This window comes from Mustelus asterias, chromosome 17 (genome assembly GCF_964213995.1).
Source record: "Mustelus asterias chromosome 17, sMusAst1.hap1.1, whole genome shotgun sequence".
Classification (NCBI taxonomy): domain Eukaryota; kingdom Metazoa; phylum Chordata; class Chondrichthyes; order Carcharhiniformes; family Triakidae; genus Mustelus; species Mustelus asterias.
Genome location: NC_135817.1, coordinates 3939774 through 3953426, shown reverse-complemented (window position 1 = coordinate 3953426; position 13653 = coordinate 3939774). Strand labels below are relative to the sequence as shown.

The 13653-nt window shown below is 42.4% G+C and overlaps 1 protein-coding gene across 3 annotated transcripts in view; it reads right to left on the bottom strand.

Annotated features, from left to right (window-relative positions):
* Positions 1–13653, bottom strand: part of LOC144506282 (integrator complex subunit 6-like) — a 111617-nt gene that overhangs the window by 4374 nt on the left and 93590 nt on the right. For all 3 annotated transcript variants that reach the window (XM_078232165.1, XM_078232167.1, XM_078232166.1), the window contains exons 16-17: positions 11779–12150; positions 6485–6578 (exon numbers count right to left, since the gene is read on the bottom strand). In XM_078232165.1, the coding sequence (XP_078088291.1) occupies positions 6485–6578; positions 11779–12150 (466 nt within the window). The remainder of the gene's footprint in view (positions 1–6484; positions 6579–11778; positions 12151–13653) is intronic.

Below are 13653 nucleotides of genomic sequence, written 5' to 3'. Positions count from 1 at the left end.
TGCCTAAAGTTGAACCAGACCATTTGTATCCAAATCTCCAAATAGATTTTGGGCCACTAATTCCCCCGCATCATTAAACTGCATACAACTCCATCGCACTTTTTAACTCCACCCAACCTCGCTCATCTGCTGTGGGAACCCTCATCCGTGCATGTTATCCCCGGACTTCACGATTCGAACACTCTCCTCTCCAGCATCCCTTCTTCCACCCTCCATAAACGAGAAAACTCTGCTTCCTGAATCCCTTCTCACATCAAGTTCTGTTCAGCCATCATCCATGCTTGTTGACGTACATTTGCTCATGTTACAACAGGAGCTCAAATTTAAAATTCTCATCCTCGTTTTCAAAACCCTTCCATGGCTTCATCCCTCCTTATCACCAGCCTCCTACAACCTTCCAAGTTCTTTCTGCTCCTCCAATTCTTGAGAGAATTTTCTTCACTCTCCCACTGACAGTTATTCCTTTAGTTAGTTAAAGTCCTAAGCTTTGGAATTTCCAATAAGCTGTGCCATCTTTATTGTTCTTTGACCAAGCTTAGTGATTTACACGATTTGCTGTCTTTTTGTTTGATGAAACTTCTGCCAAGTGTCTTGGACATTTTACTGTCAAAAGGTGCTATATAAATGCACATTGTTTTTTTTAATATGCGAGTGTCATTTTAAACTAAATAAATTGTCTACAATTTTTCTGCTGAAATCAGGTCGCAACATATAGTTATGGATGGCATCTGTAATAGTATAGGGCACATTGTCAGGAAAGCATTTTGCTTCACTAAATTATCTATGGGTTCACTAAAGGTGTGGCCAGGGCACTTGACTGAGTCCGAATCCCAAAATGTGCTCCTGTGGCAACGTCCTCTTTGGTATGGTCTGAGACTTACTCTGGCCTTCACTCAGTGGCATTCCTCTTCTCCATGGTTTGGCCTCCTCATTTTGGTAAACATGAGAGACATGTAGCTGATGATGATCATCAAGACTAGCGACTAGCTGGGGTAAATACGTGGGATTATGGGAATAGGGCCTGGGTGGGATTGTGGTCGATGGGCCAAATGGCCTCCTTCTGCACTGTAGGATTCTATGATTCTATGGATTCTATGAGAGTGATGCTGCAAATGTGGTATCACTGACAAAATGGAGTAAAAAGATTTTTTAAAATTGGGTTCAGAAAAGCAAGCGCAAAAGAAGAAATGGTTAATAAAAGGAGGGGAATAATTAACCAACTGGGAGAACTTTCTGACTTTTCAATGATAAGGTGCTACGAGCACGGTGGCACAGTGGTTAGCACTGCTGCCTCACAGCGCCGGGTTCAATTCCAGCCACGGCTCACTGTCTCTGTGGAGTTTGCACATTCTCCCCATGTCTGCACGGCTTTCCCCCGGGTGCTCCGGTTTCCTCCCACAGTCCAAAGATGTGCGGATTAGGTGGATTGGCCATGACTAAATTGCCCATTAGTGTTAGGGGAACTAGCTAGGGTAAATATGTGGGATTACAGTAGTAGGGCCTGGGTGGGATTGTGTTTGGTGCAGACGTGATGGGCCTAATGGCCTCCTCCTGCACTGTAGGGATTCTATGAATTCTGAGAGTGATGCTGCCAAGCACTACTTCATCCAATGAGCCATTAGAAATGTTATTTGAAAATCTCAGCTCTAGACGGATAGCAGTGTCTGAATGGTGCTCTGTTGTGATCAATGCCTTGGGCAAAGTGCATTAGCCATGACTGAACAGGCTCACCTGGTCCTTGCAATTCATCTTCACATTCAAATGACATTGGCACAAAAGAATGCCTTAGAATAAAAGCATTACGATTCTTGTCCAAGAAGCAGACAATAACCTGCATGAACTGGTACTCCTGACCACCGATATCGCAGAAGCTTTCAGTTCATCTACAACATCAGGTTCTGAAAGCAAGAGTCACCTAGTAATCCAGAAATGCTGTGCGAAATGGCTAGTTACGTTATGCTATTTTTAGGTGGAAAGAAAAAGAGTGAGCTCAGCATTAAAAATTAATTACTAGCGTGACACATCTGTGTGCTGCAAGTTAGTTTACATTACAGATATCCCTTGTGGAAATCTGGAATAAGCCAGAGACAACACCATCTCGATTCACAATGCTATCTTTGTAAGGAGTGGAGAACATTGACTGCAGATCACTTTGTAACTGATGGCATAGTTCTGTAAATGCTTCCAATGTAGAAGGACTGTAATCTAGCAGTTATATTACTGAACCAGTGATCGAGAAGCCTGGGCAGATAATTCAGTGACTCCCACCATGGCATTTGGGGAATTTAAATTCAATTCATGGAAACCTACAGTGCAGAAAGAGGCTATTTGGCCCATCGTGCACGCGCCAACAACAACAATCCCACCAGGCCCTATGCCCGGAACCCCATCTATTTACCTGGAGGAAACTCATGCAGACATCGGGAGAATGTGCAGGCTTAGTTAAATAAATCTGGAATAAAAAGCATCAGTAAGAGTGTCCATAAAATTAGTGGGTTGCTATAATAACCACTCCGGATCACTAAAGTCCTTCAGGAAAGAAAATAGAACATAGAACAGTACAGCACAGAACAGACCCTTCGGCCCACGATGTTGTGCCGAGCTTTATCTGAAACCAAGATCAAGCTATCCCACTCCCTATCATCCTGGTGTGCTCCACGTGCCCATCCAATAACCGCTTAAGCGTTCCTAAAGTGTCTGACTCCACTATCAATGCAGGCAGTCCATTCCACACCCCAACCACTCTCTGCGTAAAGAACCTACCTCTGATATCCTTCCTATATCTCCCACCACGAACCCTATAGTTATGCCCCTTTGTAATAGCTCCATCCACCCGAGAAAATGTGTTGGACTTAACTGATCTGGCCTATCTGCGAATCCAGATCCACAACATGCAGTCAGTTAACTCTTAACTGCCCTCTGCAATGGCCCAGCAAGCCATCCAGCTGGGTTCGAGGCAGCAGCATTTCAGAGCCTTCTCAAGGACAAATACAGGTGGGCAATATACACTGAGCATGTCCAACGAATGAATGAGAAAAAGAGAACTTGAACATACACAATTTCAATATTGGGAAGGGATCTGTGCATAGTGTTGCAAACATATCTGCTCTGACAATTGCAGCTATCCTGGAATATCCTTGCACCCCTCTTTTGGCCCCTGATCCCTCTTCTATTAACCTCAAGGATAGGAAACCACCAAGAGAAGTTTCAAAAACCTCAAATTTACCCCGAGTCATTGACGATGAATGGGGTTTCCAGCTAACATGCCAGAAAAGTTATTCTTTCATGGGATGCAAGTGTGTCACTGGCAAGTTCATCCCTCACTGCCCTTGAACTGAGTGACCACCTCAGAGTGAAGTTAAGAGTTAACCACATTGTTGAGAGTCACATATGGGCCAGACTGGGTAAGGAAATTAGTGAACCAAATTGGTTTTTACAACAATCAACAACAATTTCACGGTCACTATTACTGAAACTAGCTTTTAATTGCATATTTTGTTAACTTCATTTAAACTGCACCAGCTGCCACATTGGGATTTGAGCGTGTGTTCCTAAATCATTACCCTGGGCCCCTGGATTACATCAGAGAATTAAACATCTTCGTTCACATTTAAATAAGGCATTTAAGGAAAGGAATGCATCCATACATTCTGTCTGAACTTCGCACTATTAAGAAGCATGAGGTAGAAATGGCAAAGCAGGAATTTGACACTTAAAAGAAACAACTGTTTGATTCCCCAACTTCACTTGTCAAAACATTCACTTATCAAACCAGCTCTGACAGGGAAGTTCGAAAGAATTAGGGAAATCCTGATTAAAAACAAAAAATGCTAAAAAAACTCAGCAGGTCTGGCAGCATTTATGGAGAGAGTGAGAGACAGTTAATGGCTCAGGCCTGTGACATGATTAGAACACTGGGAAACACAGAGAATGGTTTGGGGTTCCTTTCCGATAACTGGCCTCAGTTTCCTGGTCAGTTATTTAGGAAATGTGGGCGGCACGGTAGCACAGTGGTTAGCACTGCTGCTTCACAGCGCCAGGGACCCGGGTTCAATCCCCGGCTTGGGTCTCTGTCCGTGTGGAGTATGCACGTTCTCCCCATGTCTGCGTGGGTTTCCTCCGGGTGCTCCGGTTTCCTCCCACATTCTAAAGAACAAAGAACAGTACAGCACAGGAAACAGGCCCTTCGGCCCTCCAAGCCTGTGCCGCTCCTTGGTCCAACTAGACCAATCGTTTGTATCCCTCCAGCACGTAAAGGACGTGCTGGTTAGATGCATTGAACCGAAAAGGCGCCGGACTGTGGCAACTAGGGGATTTTCACAGTAACTTCATTGCAGTGTTAAATATGCCTGCGGTTCGACAGGTGCTTCTTCACTGAGGAAATATCATTTCAACATTCTCTCCATTGAAGAGCATCTCTGCTCTCAAAAAAACCCTTTCAAATCTGAGTGGTAAAAAGTGAATTCTCTCACTATTGGGTGCTTATACAGTTGAGTTTATAGACTATGCCATTACTTCAAGAGCATAATTTGTAAATTTCACCTTCTGCATAATGTATACTCATGTGCCTGTTCCTTGTACAAACATTCACCTGAGAAAGCGCCATTCTTAATTTGTGAATCATCAAGGACCTTTTCACAGCCAGAAAGATCACCTTATTGCGGGAGTTAGGGTGAAAGGAGAGGAGAGATTGTTGGAGACTGAAAAAAGGGAAGCAGGGTAGAAGAGAGAAGATGTGTGTTGGTTTAAGCTGAGTATAAGGTCTGGATAAAATGCATCAACATAACAGCATAGAATGCAGGACGTTACTGATGCACTTATGTTAAAACCTTTCTGCAAAGCATTTTTCAAAAGTTAGAATTACTAACTTCATATCAGAGTGAAAAACTATGCCAGCCACACCTGTTTATGTAGTAAATAGGTTGAACAAGATCATCTGAGATACGATTTGAACCAAGGCTTTACCCAAGGCTTTACAGCAAGCCAAGGTCCTGGTTAGCAGCACAACAGCCAGTGTACTGGGCTGATGAGCATCGAGTCTTCTTTACAAAGATGATGATCTCATGGAGAGTTTTTTGCTTTCAAATATCAGATATTGCCAAATATCATCACATCTACACTCAGAGAAAGGTCACTGCTACCTTCCTGTACCTACCCTCAGATAAAGTTGGAAAGCACACTCAGCCAGTGTTTTAAAGATGACACAATGAGTATTGGGGTAGAATTGCTTGGACTCAGCTTCGGATGAGTCTGATTGTACGTAGCTTTCGAGTGAAACTGCGTTTTACAATTTTGCACTCATGTTAAGAGGGCCAAGATCATGATGTGCAACATTTCAAGCATCGACAGTAATAACCAAGTCTGAAATTAGGCCATATATTGTACAAAATTGTACACACACAGGATAGCGAGGACAACTTCCACTGCAGCAACATTTAGTGGTAAGAAAAGCAACTTCAAAATATGACTGCCCCCGACTCAAGGTGACAAAAGTTGACTTCAAACAGCACACCACAAACTCAATAAGCCTGGACCAGAAAACACAAATACAACAGTATTCCAAACACTGAAGCTGCAGCATACAGCCAGTGAAGAATGTTGCAAAGAAATAAAAACTTATGAACTTTAAAATGAAAGGTTACAAAATATAAATCATGGGGGAAAAGGTTAAACAAACAGCAAGTTCTTCCAACGCGACTGGGAGTAGAAAATAAAATCCAGAATGATACGGAATTACAGGCGACACGGTAGCACAATGGTTCGCACTGCTGCTTCATAACACCAGGGATTGATTCCCGTCTGTCTGTGTGGAGTTTGTACATTCTCCCCGTGTCTGCGTGGGTTTCCTCCGGGTGCTCCGGTTTCCTCCCACATTCTGAAAGACGTGTTGGTTAGGTTGCATTGACCCGAACAGGAACCGGACTGTGGCGACTTGGGGAATTTCACAGTAACTTCATTGCAGTGTTAATGTAAGCCTTACTTGTGACTAATAAATAAGCTTTAGAAAAAAGAGTAACTTTACTCTTTTACACACATACGATAGGCTTCAGCGACATGACTAACTTGAGATTGAAAAGAACAGTATACGGATTACTCATTTCCATTCCCCAAGTTGGAATTAAGACCGATTTAGAAGGATGAGTGAATTTAGAAAATAACTACTTCCGTATAAAACCAGACAAGAGGCAAGGTTTTCTGCTTCCTTACTGTTTCGTGGGCTTGGGCAATTTATACCACTTCCGTAAGTACCAAAAATAAACAATCAGGTACAAATCGAAGGAGTAGCTTTAACATAAAATATGACAACAGATTAGCCTAATATGAATGGGACAAGGTTTTTAAAAAAAAAATGTCCTGATTATGCTGCTGCAAATGTGCGTTTGTTCAACTTGGCTACATTTCATAATTCACTTCAGATTTAATGGACTTGCCAGCCATCTGGAATCTCAGCGAAATGTAATTTTATTATTAGTTAAGAAATTACCTTGCTGCCTCTTTAATGACATTCTGCACAAATACCATCCGGGTTTCCAAACTGCCTTGAACTAGTTTCAATAAATAGAAGATATTTTCATAATCTGAAAGGGAAAGGCAATCATCAAATTAGCTACACTATGGGCAACATTAATAGAAACCATTCAGTTTTTTTAAAAAAAAGCAATTCAAATTCTACATTTATACCAATTCTTTACTGTGACATACTAAAATAACTGTGATAGCCCTAACTTTTGATTTGATTTATTGTCACATTAGTATACAATGAAAAGTATTGTTTCTTGCGCGCTATACAAAGCATACCGTTCATATAGGAGAAAATGCGTAGAATGCAGTGTTACAGTCATAGCTAGGGTGTAGAGAAAGACCAACTTAATGCAAGGTAGGTCCATTCAAAAGTCTGATGGCAACAGGGAAGAAGCTGTTCTTGAGTCGGGGGTTGGTACGTGACCTCAGACTTCTGTATCTTTTTCCCAACGGAACAAGGTGGAGGAGAGTCCGGGGTACGTGGGGTCCCTAATTATGCTGGTTGCTTTCCCGAGGCAGCGGGAAGTATAGACAGAGTCAATGGATGGGACGCTGGTTTGCGTGATGGATTGGGTTACATTCATGACCTTCTGTAGTTTTTTGCAGTCTTGGGCAGAGCAGGAGCCATACCAAGCTGTGACATAGCCAGAAAGAATGCTTTCTATGGTGCATCTGTAAACGTTAGAGAGAGTCGTAGCTGACATGCCAAATTTCCTTAGTCTTCTGAGAAAGTAGAGGCGCTGGCTTTCTTAACTATAGTGTCGGCATGGGGGGGACCAGGACAGGTTGTTGGTGATCTGGACACCTAACTTAACTAATCTGACATCTGAGTAACGTACAGTGACAATGGATGGTGCCCCCACAAACACATTAATATTCTGACTCCAGCAGTCTGAATCTGCCACACAACAGAAATGGGAAAAGAATTGGTGTTTTGTTTTGACTGTTACTATTATGGATCATGACAGACTAGTCACATTACGACAAATAGCACAAATAATGGGTGACAGTTGAAGGATGCTTGGCCTGCTCAGAAAAGCTCACATCATCTCAGATTCTGTTCTCAAGGTAGCAACTCCAATATTTTACTTTAATTCCCTTACCTGCAGCGGCAAATGAGAGGGAAAATACTTACTTCTCTCAAGCTAATACTTAAATTAACATAGCTTTTGAAAAAATAAAGTGCTGCTTTACCTGCCACATGTTTTGTACACCCCAGCTTGCAACAGATCCTGTTTTAACACCTATGAATGGGTTGAAACCTCAATTTGCATCAGAGTTACTTTCACGCCAAGAAAAGACCCAGAGGAGAGGAGGGGAGATTATCTGAGGGGCTGAATACTGAATCACCACCTCAGTAAACCATCAGAGTAAAAGGGCAGGTACACTTGATTCTTTTCAAGAAAGCTTTTATTCGCAACAGATACAACACCGACAGCTTGAGAAACTTTCTCCTTTGCATCTTTCAGCATGCTGTCTGGTTGCAAAAATTCAAGTAATGCCTTTCCTTGCAAAGGATATTACTACCGAGGGGCTAGCATATTCAGTTTTTTTGGAAAGAAAAACTTGAAAAGAAAGAGATCCAAGTGTAACTATCTCCATGTATTAGAAACAAATCTACCATAAGTACCGAGTCCAAAGTCCTTCTTGGTTACTACACAGCACTTACTGTATCTCGCAATGTGAAACCTCAAGTGTTTAAATGTCAATACCAAAAATAGAATTTGTGCTGAGAGAGAGTGATGATAAAACTACATAGAAAGTCATGGTAACTCATGGGGCGGCAAGATAGCACAGTGGTTAGCACTGCTTCCTCACAGCGCCAGGGACCCGAGTTCGATTCCCGGCTCAGGTCACTGTCTGTGTGGAGTGTGCACATTCTTCCCATATCTGCGTGGGTTTCCTCTCTCAGTCCAAAGATGTGCAGGTTGATTGGCCATGCTACATTGACCCATAGTGTCAGGGAGACTAGCAGGGTAAATAAGTGGGGTAGGGGCTGAGTGGGATTGTGGTCAGTGCAGACCCGATGGGCCGAATGGCCTCCTTCACTCCTGGTTTCTAACTCACAGCAAAGATGGAGAGCATGCAATCTACTGAAAACAGAAGAATTCTGTGGAGCCATTTAAAACTCACAGGAAATAAATTTTAGTCCAAGAACTCATGAAGGCAGGCCTCCTTAATGGGCCAGTCCATTTGAAATGAGATTGGGAATGATGATTTGTCAACTCTACCATAAAATGCGCTATGTTAATAGTGATTGAACTTTCTTCACCTATGAATCTACAGTGCAGGAGGCCATCATTTGGCCCATCGAGCCTGCACTGACAACAATCCCACCGAGGCCAGATGTAGCCTAACAGTCATCTCAATTTTCTGCATTGGTAGTGAACACATGTACTGCACAATATCCTGTCAATAACTTGGGATTCCGCAAATTTCCACTTGTAAAAACCTAATTAGTAATGCAAACCTGTAGAAAATGCTACAAGAGATGTGGACTATAGTGGGCATCTGCCATGGACCCAGTAAGCAATTTACAGCGATTGGGTTTCATCAGCAGTCAGAGACACTAGAATAGAGCAAAGAGTTCAGGTTTCAGTTTGATAAACATGGTGTGCTTAAGGAAACAATGAATCGATTTGAAGTAGAAAGTTGGTGTTGGGAACGGTTTGAATGTTCAGGACCCTTTGGTCCTGACTACTTCTTCAATTACTGGCAATAATCCTTGTCCAGTGTTTGCAGTATATATTAAAATCCACTAGCACAATCAGAGAAGGAGAGATTGCCCACTGCCTCCTTTCAAACTGTGTAAATTTTCAACCTTTTCACAAAATATTGCATACCCTAAAACAACCATTATGGTTGGGCCCTTCTACAGCTTCTTCTGATTCTACTGTTAACGAAGCCACAACTTTATGGCCATAAAATAAATAAATAAAATAAATTCCAGTTGTACTATATGCAAAAATGCATAGGCTTCCCAAAACACATTTGCACGGACAAGGCAAGAATGTGATTCTGGAACAAACCAGTGCCATGGAAAATTAAATCAGCTTGCTTAAGCTATCTCGGTAAGTTTGATGTGTCATTGGTCCAATCCATACGTATCCAGGATATCACATGCTCTTCACAGCTGCAACATGACTTGTTTGTACAGTCAATGAAGACAAAATGCATAAAGCTTGCTTAATACACTTGCAAAATGCATACACTTGTCCCTTAGAAAGGAGCTGGGAGAAGGGGGAAAAGTAAATGTTGCACATCAAATGTAATCCGACAAAATCTGTGGCGCACTTTGGTTAAGTCACAATAATGATCTTTTGTAGAAACTTCCAGAATGTGGGGAAATTAGATTTTATATCGCCCTTAAAAAGGAAGCTTGGCATGTTCTATAGACAAACAGACAGGAGGGGAATGACAGGTCAAATGCATAACACACAACGGTGGCTCCTGGAGCTGGTTTCAATTTCACTTTCTTCTTAATTGACCTCAGGAATGTTGCCTCTGCTCGGAAAGAGCATAATTATAGGGTGGGAGGATAGTATGAAAGACTAGATTCTTCACCAGATGGGCAAACTTGTTGAATGTTCACGAAAACAGAAAACATTAGGATTTACATAGGTTTGCGAGCAACAGTGCAAAAAAAATCTGTTCCTTTTGTAGATACTAATAGACTTCTAGGGTGGCACGGTGGTTAGCACTGCTGCTTCATAGCACCAGGGACCCGGGTTTGATTCCCGGCTTGGGTCATGTCTGTGGAGTTTGCATGTTCTCCCCGTGTCCGCGTGGGTTTCCTCCGGGTGCTCCGGTTTCCTCCCACAGTCTGAAAGACGTGCATTGACCCGAACAGGCGCCGCCGGGGCATGGCGCCTAGGGGAATTTCACACTAACTTCATTGCAGTGTTAATGCAAGCCTCACTTGTGACCAGTAAATAAACTTTAACTTGCTGGTCCCTGTATTTTAGATTTCTGTACCTGATTAATATAGTCTTCCTGAGTATCTTCAAAATATATCGCATGTTGAAAAATGTAAACACTCTATGATCCTTGCTGCTTATGATTTCATTGCCAAATTCCCCAGCCAGAAGGATGCCAGAGTTTAAACAATAAACTTCAAAACCAGTCACTCCCTTTAAAAAGCAGGGGATTCTTTTACTCTGGTCACAGTATGAACTTTCCCCAGAGACAAGACGAGGGAACAGCTCTCCCTGGAGCACAGGCCATGATGTAAATAATCCGATCTATCATCTGAATCAACTAAATTGGGACAGTACATTTAATACAGGCTGATAAGGATACTGCTTTTATTACCCCCTTCATTAACTGGCTTGTGCAGAAAACTGCAACTTTGTCATCATTAAAGCAGAACGAACTTGGCTCCGGCTTATAGATCAGTGGTTAAAATCAACAAAAGAGAGAGACCAGAAGGTCTTGATCTTGATTGACAGTGCCTGCCGAATTAACTGTTGGAACAGAGATTAAAGTTTTACAACTGACTTCAGTGCCCCAGATTAGGGAAGTGATTAAAAAACGACCATCACTGACTGACATAAAAACAGAGTAAACATTTCAAATCCGCATGACTCTTCTTCAGAGATCTCTCTTCACAAATGCTCAAGTTTTCCAGCATTTTCCGTTTTTAAGTTCGGATTTCCAGCATCTGCAGTATTTTGTTTTTGTCTGGCATCCAACGACCCCTAGTAGAACATGGCAATGGGTGGCCGTCAAGTAAGCAGCAACCACTAATCTGTACCCAGGACATGGATGAGAATTCAACGTAAAATCTTGCTGTGTACTTAATTGGAATTTTGACCTCCGTCACCATAAAGTGGTGAGTGTACTCCTCAATATTGACGCAATCGTACACGTCTGACCCATAGATCAAAGTTGGATCATGGAGGAAGACTAAATAAATGTAGAGAAGTGAAAAGGGATTAAGGAGGACATTGGTAATTACATGGAACGAAACAAAAAATAAAAATCACACAAATGAATGAGACAAAGCAAGGGCAAATTCAGTGCATTTGTGCTATTATTGCGTTACCAGGTAGAAGCACACATATCTCAGGCATATGAACTGTGAATTAAACAAATCCCAAGTGTCCAACCTCAGCACCTCTGGAGCAGGAGGGAACCTTGCTGAATTTGCTTACTGGTCTCAACAACAAGCGATGACACATTCCAACATGGAGCACAGTGCAGCAGACAGTCCCGTGGAACAGAAAATATGACATTTTATTCCTCAAACATACTTACGTCTGCCTGGCTTACGAATCTCCTTAAAAATTTGTGCCCTTAGTTCTGTGTTAGTCTCTTGTTGCTTTGACCTCATAAGTGTTTTAATGGCATTTGGTGAAGACCTGTTCAAAAGTCCATCTTGATAGATTCCACTGTCCTTTGATTGTTCGTGGTTAAGTTCAACACTGCCAATCAAATTATTATTGACCACTAAAGGACCAATGTCCATCTCATGATTCACTAATTCTTCCGTGGACTCCACAGAGGCAGATGTTGAGTGGATGAGAGATGGCGCTGACTCAAGTCTCTGGGCTGGAATTTCAACTGGAATTGGGTCTGCAATATTGTTTTCAACATAGTCAACACACACGGCCTGGTTTTCTTCAACCTCTGGAAAGGAGAAACACACGGTAATATAACTCCCAACAGAACCAAAAACAAAAATACTTGAAATATGGACTTTTAAACGATATAGTGTTCCACGGTTCTTTCCAAGGGTCATTTTGGTTCAGTTGTAGCATTTACCATAAGCAGAAGGTCATGGGTCCAAAGCTCTACAAGACTTTCACACGTAATCTAGGCAAATACGCCAATGCAGTACTGAGGGAGTACTGCACTGTTGATGGCCCTATCTTTCGGATGCCATGCGAAATGGAGGATACATGTGTCTGTTCTGATGAGCTTGAAAGATCTCATCGAATCCATAGGATCATAGAATCCTACAGTGTAGGAAGTGGCCATTCAGCCCATCGAGTCTGCACCGACGTCACTCCCACCCAGGCCCTGTTCCCGTAATCCCACATATTTACCCTAGCTAGTCCCCCTGACACTAATGGACAATTTATCATGGCCAATCCACCTAACCCGCACATCTTTGGACTGTGGGAGGAAACCGGAGCACACGGAGGAAACGCACGCAGACACCGGGGAGAACATGCAAACTCCACACAGACAGTGACCGGAGGCTGAAGTTGAACCTGGGTCCTTGGCGCAGTGAGGCAGCAGTGCTGACCACTCTGCCACTGTGCTCGCAAGGCTTTATCATTGAAAAGTCAGAAAGTTCTCCCTGTTGGTTAATCATTCCCCTGCTTTTGTTAACCATTTCTTCTTTTGCACTTGCTTTTCTGAACCCAATTTTTAAAAAACTTTTTATTCCATTTTGTCAGTGATACCACAATTCTCAGCAGGATCATCAAATTTTGCATCAAGTAACAAAATTAATAAATGTTTGGTTACATAACCTTTTTTTAAAAAAAACTTACATTTACATTAAAGGAACGGGGATGGAAAAAACAAAAAGACTGAAACTCCTGAACCAAGGAATTGTGTTGACCTGTACCGTCCTTCTGTTTAGCTCAGACACAACAACAATTTCAGATTATAGAGCTGACCCTTCATTTGAGCAAACAGGTTACCCACACTAATGCCAAATGATCATATATTCCATCACAGAAACAGGAAACAGAAGCAGGATCCAGCTCCGCCATTCGGCATGATCATAGCTGATCATCCAACTCCATAGCCTGATCCTGCCTCTCCCCCACCTCCCCCTGCCCAAGCTTTGACCCCCTTTGCCCCAAAAACTATATCCAACTCCATCTTCAAAACATACAATGCCTTGGCCTCAACCACTTTGTTGTAGTGAATTCGACAGGCTTACCACTCTCTGAGTGAAGAAATTTCACCTCAGCTCAGTCCTAAAAGGCTGACCCCGTATCCTTATATGACCCCTCGTTCTGGACACCCCCACCATTGGGAACATCCTTCCTGCATCGACCATCTCGCCCTGTTAGAATTTTATAAGTTTCTACAAGATCTGCCCCCATTCTTCTAAATTCCAGTGAATATAATCCTAACCAACTTAATTTCCCCTCATACATAGAAATCATAGAA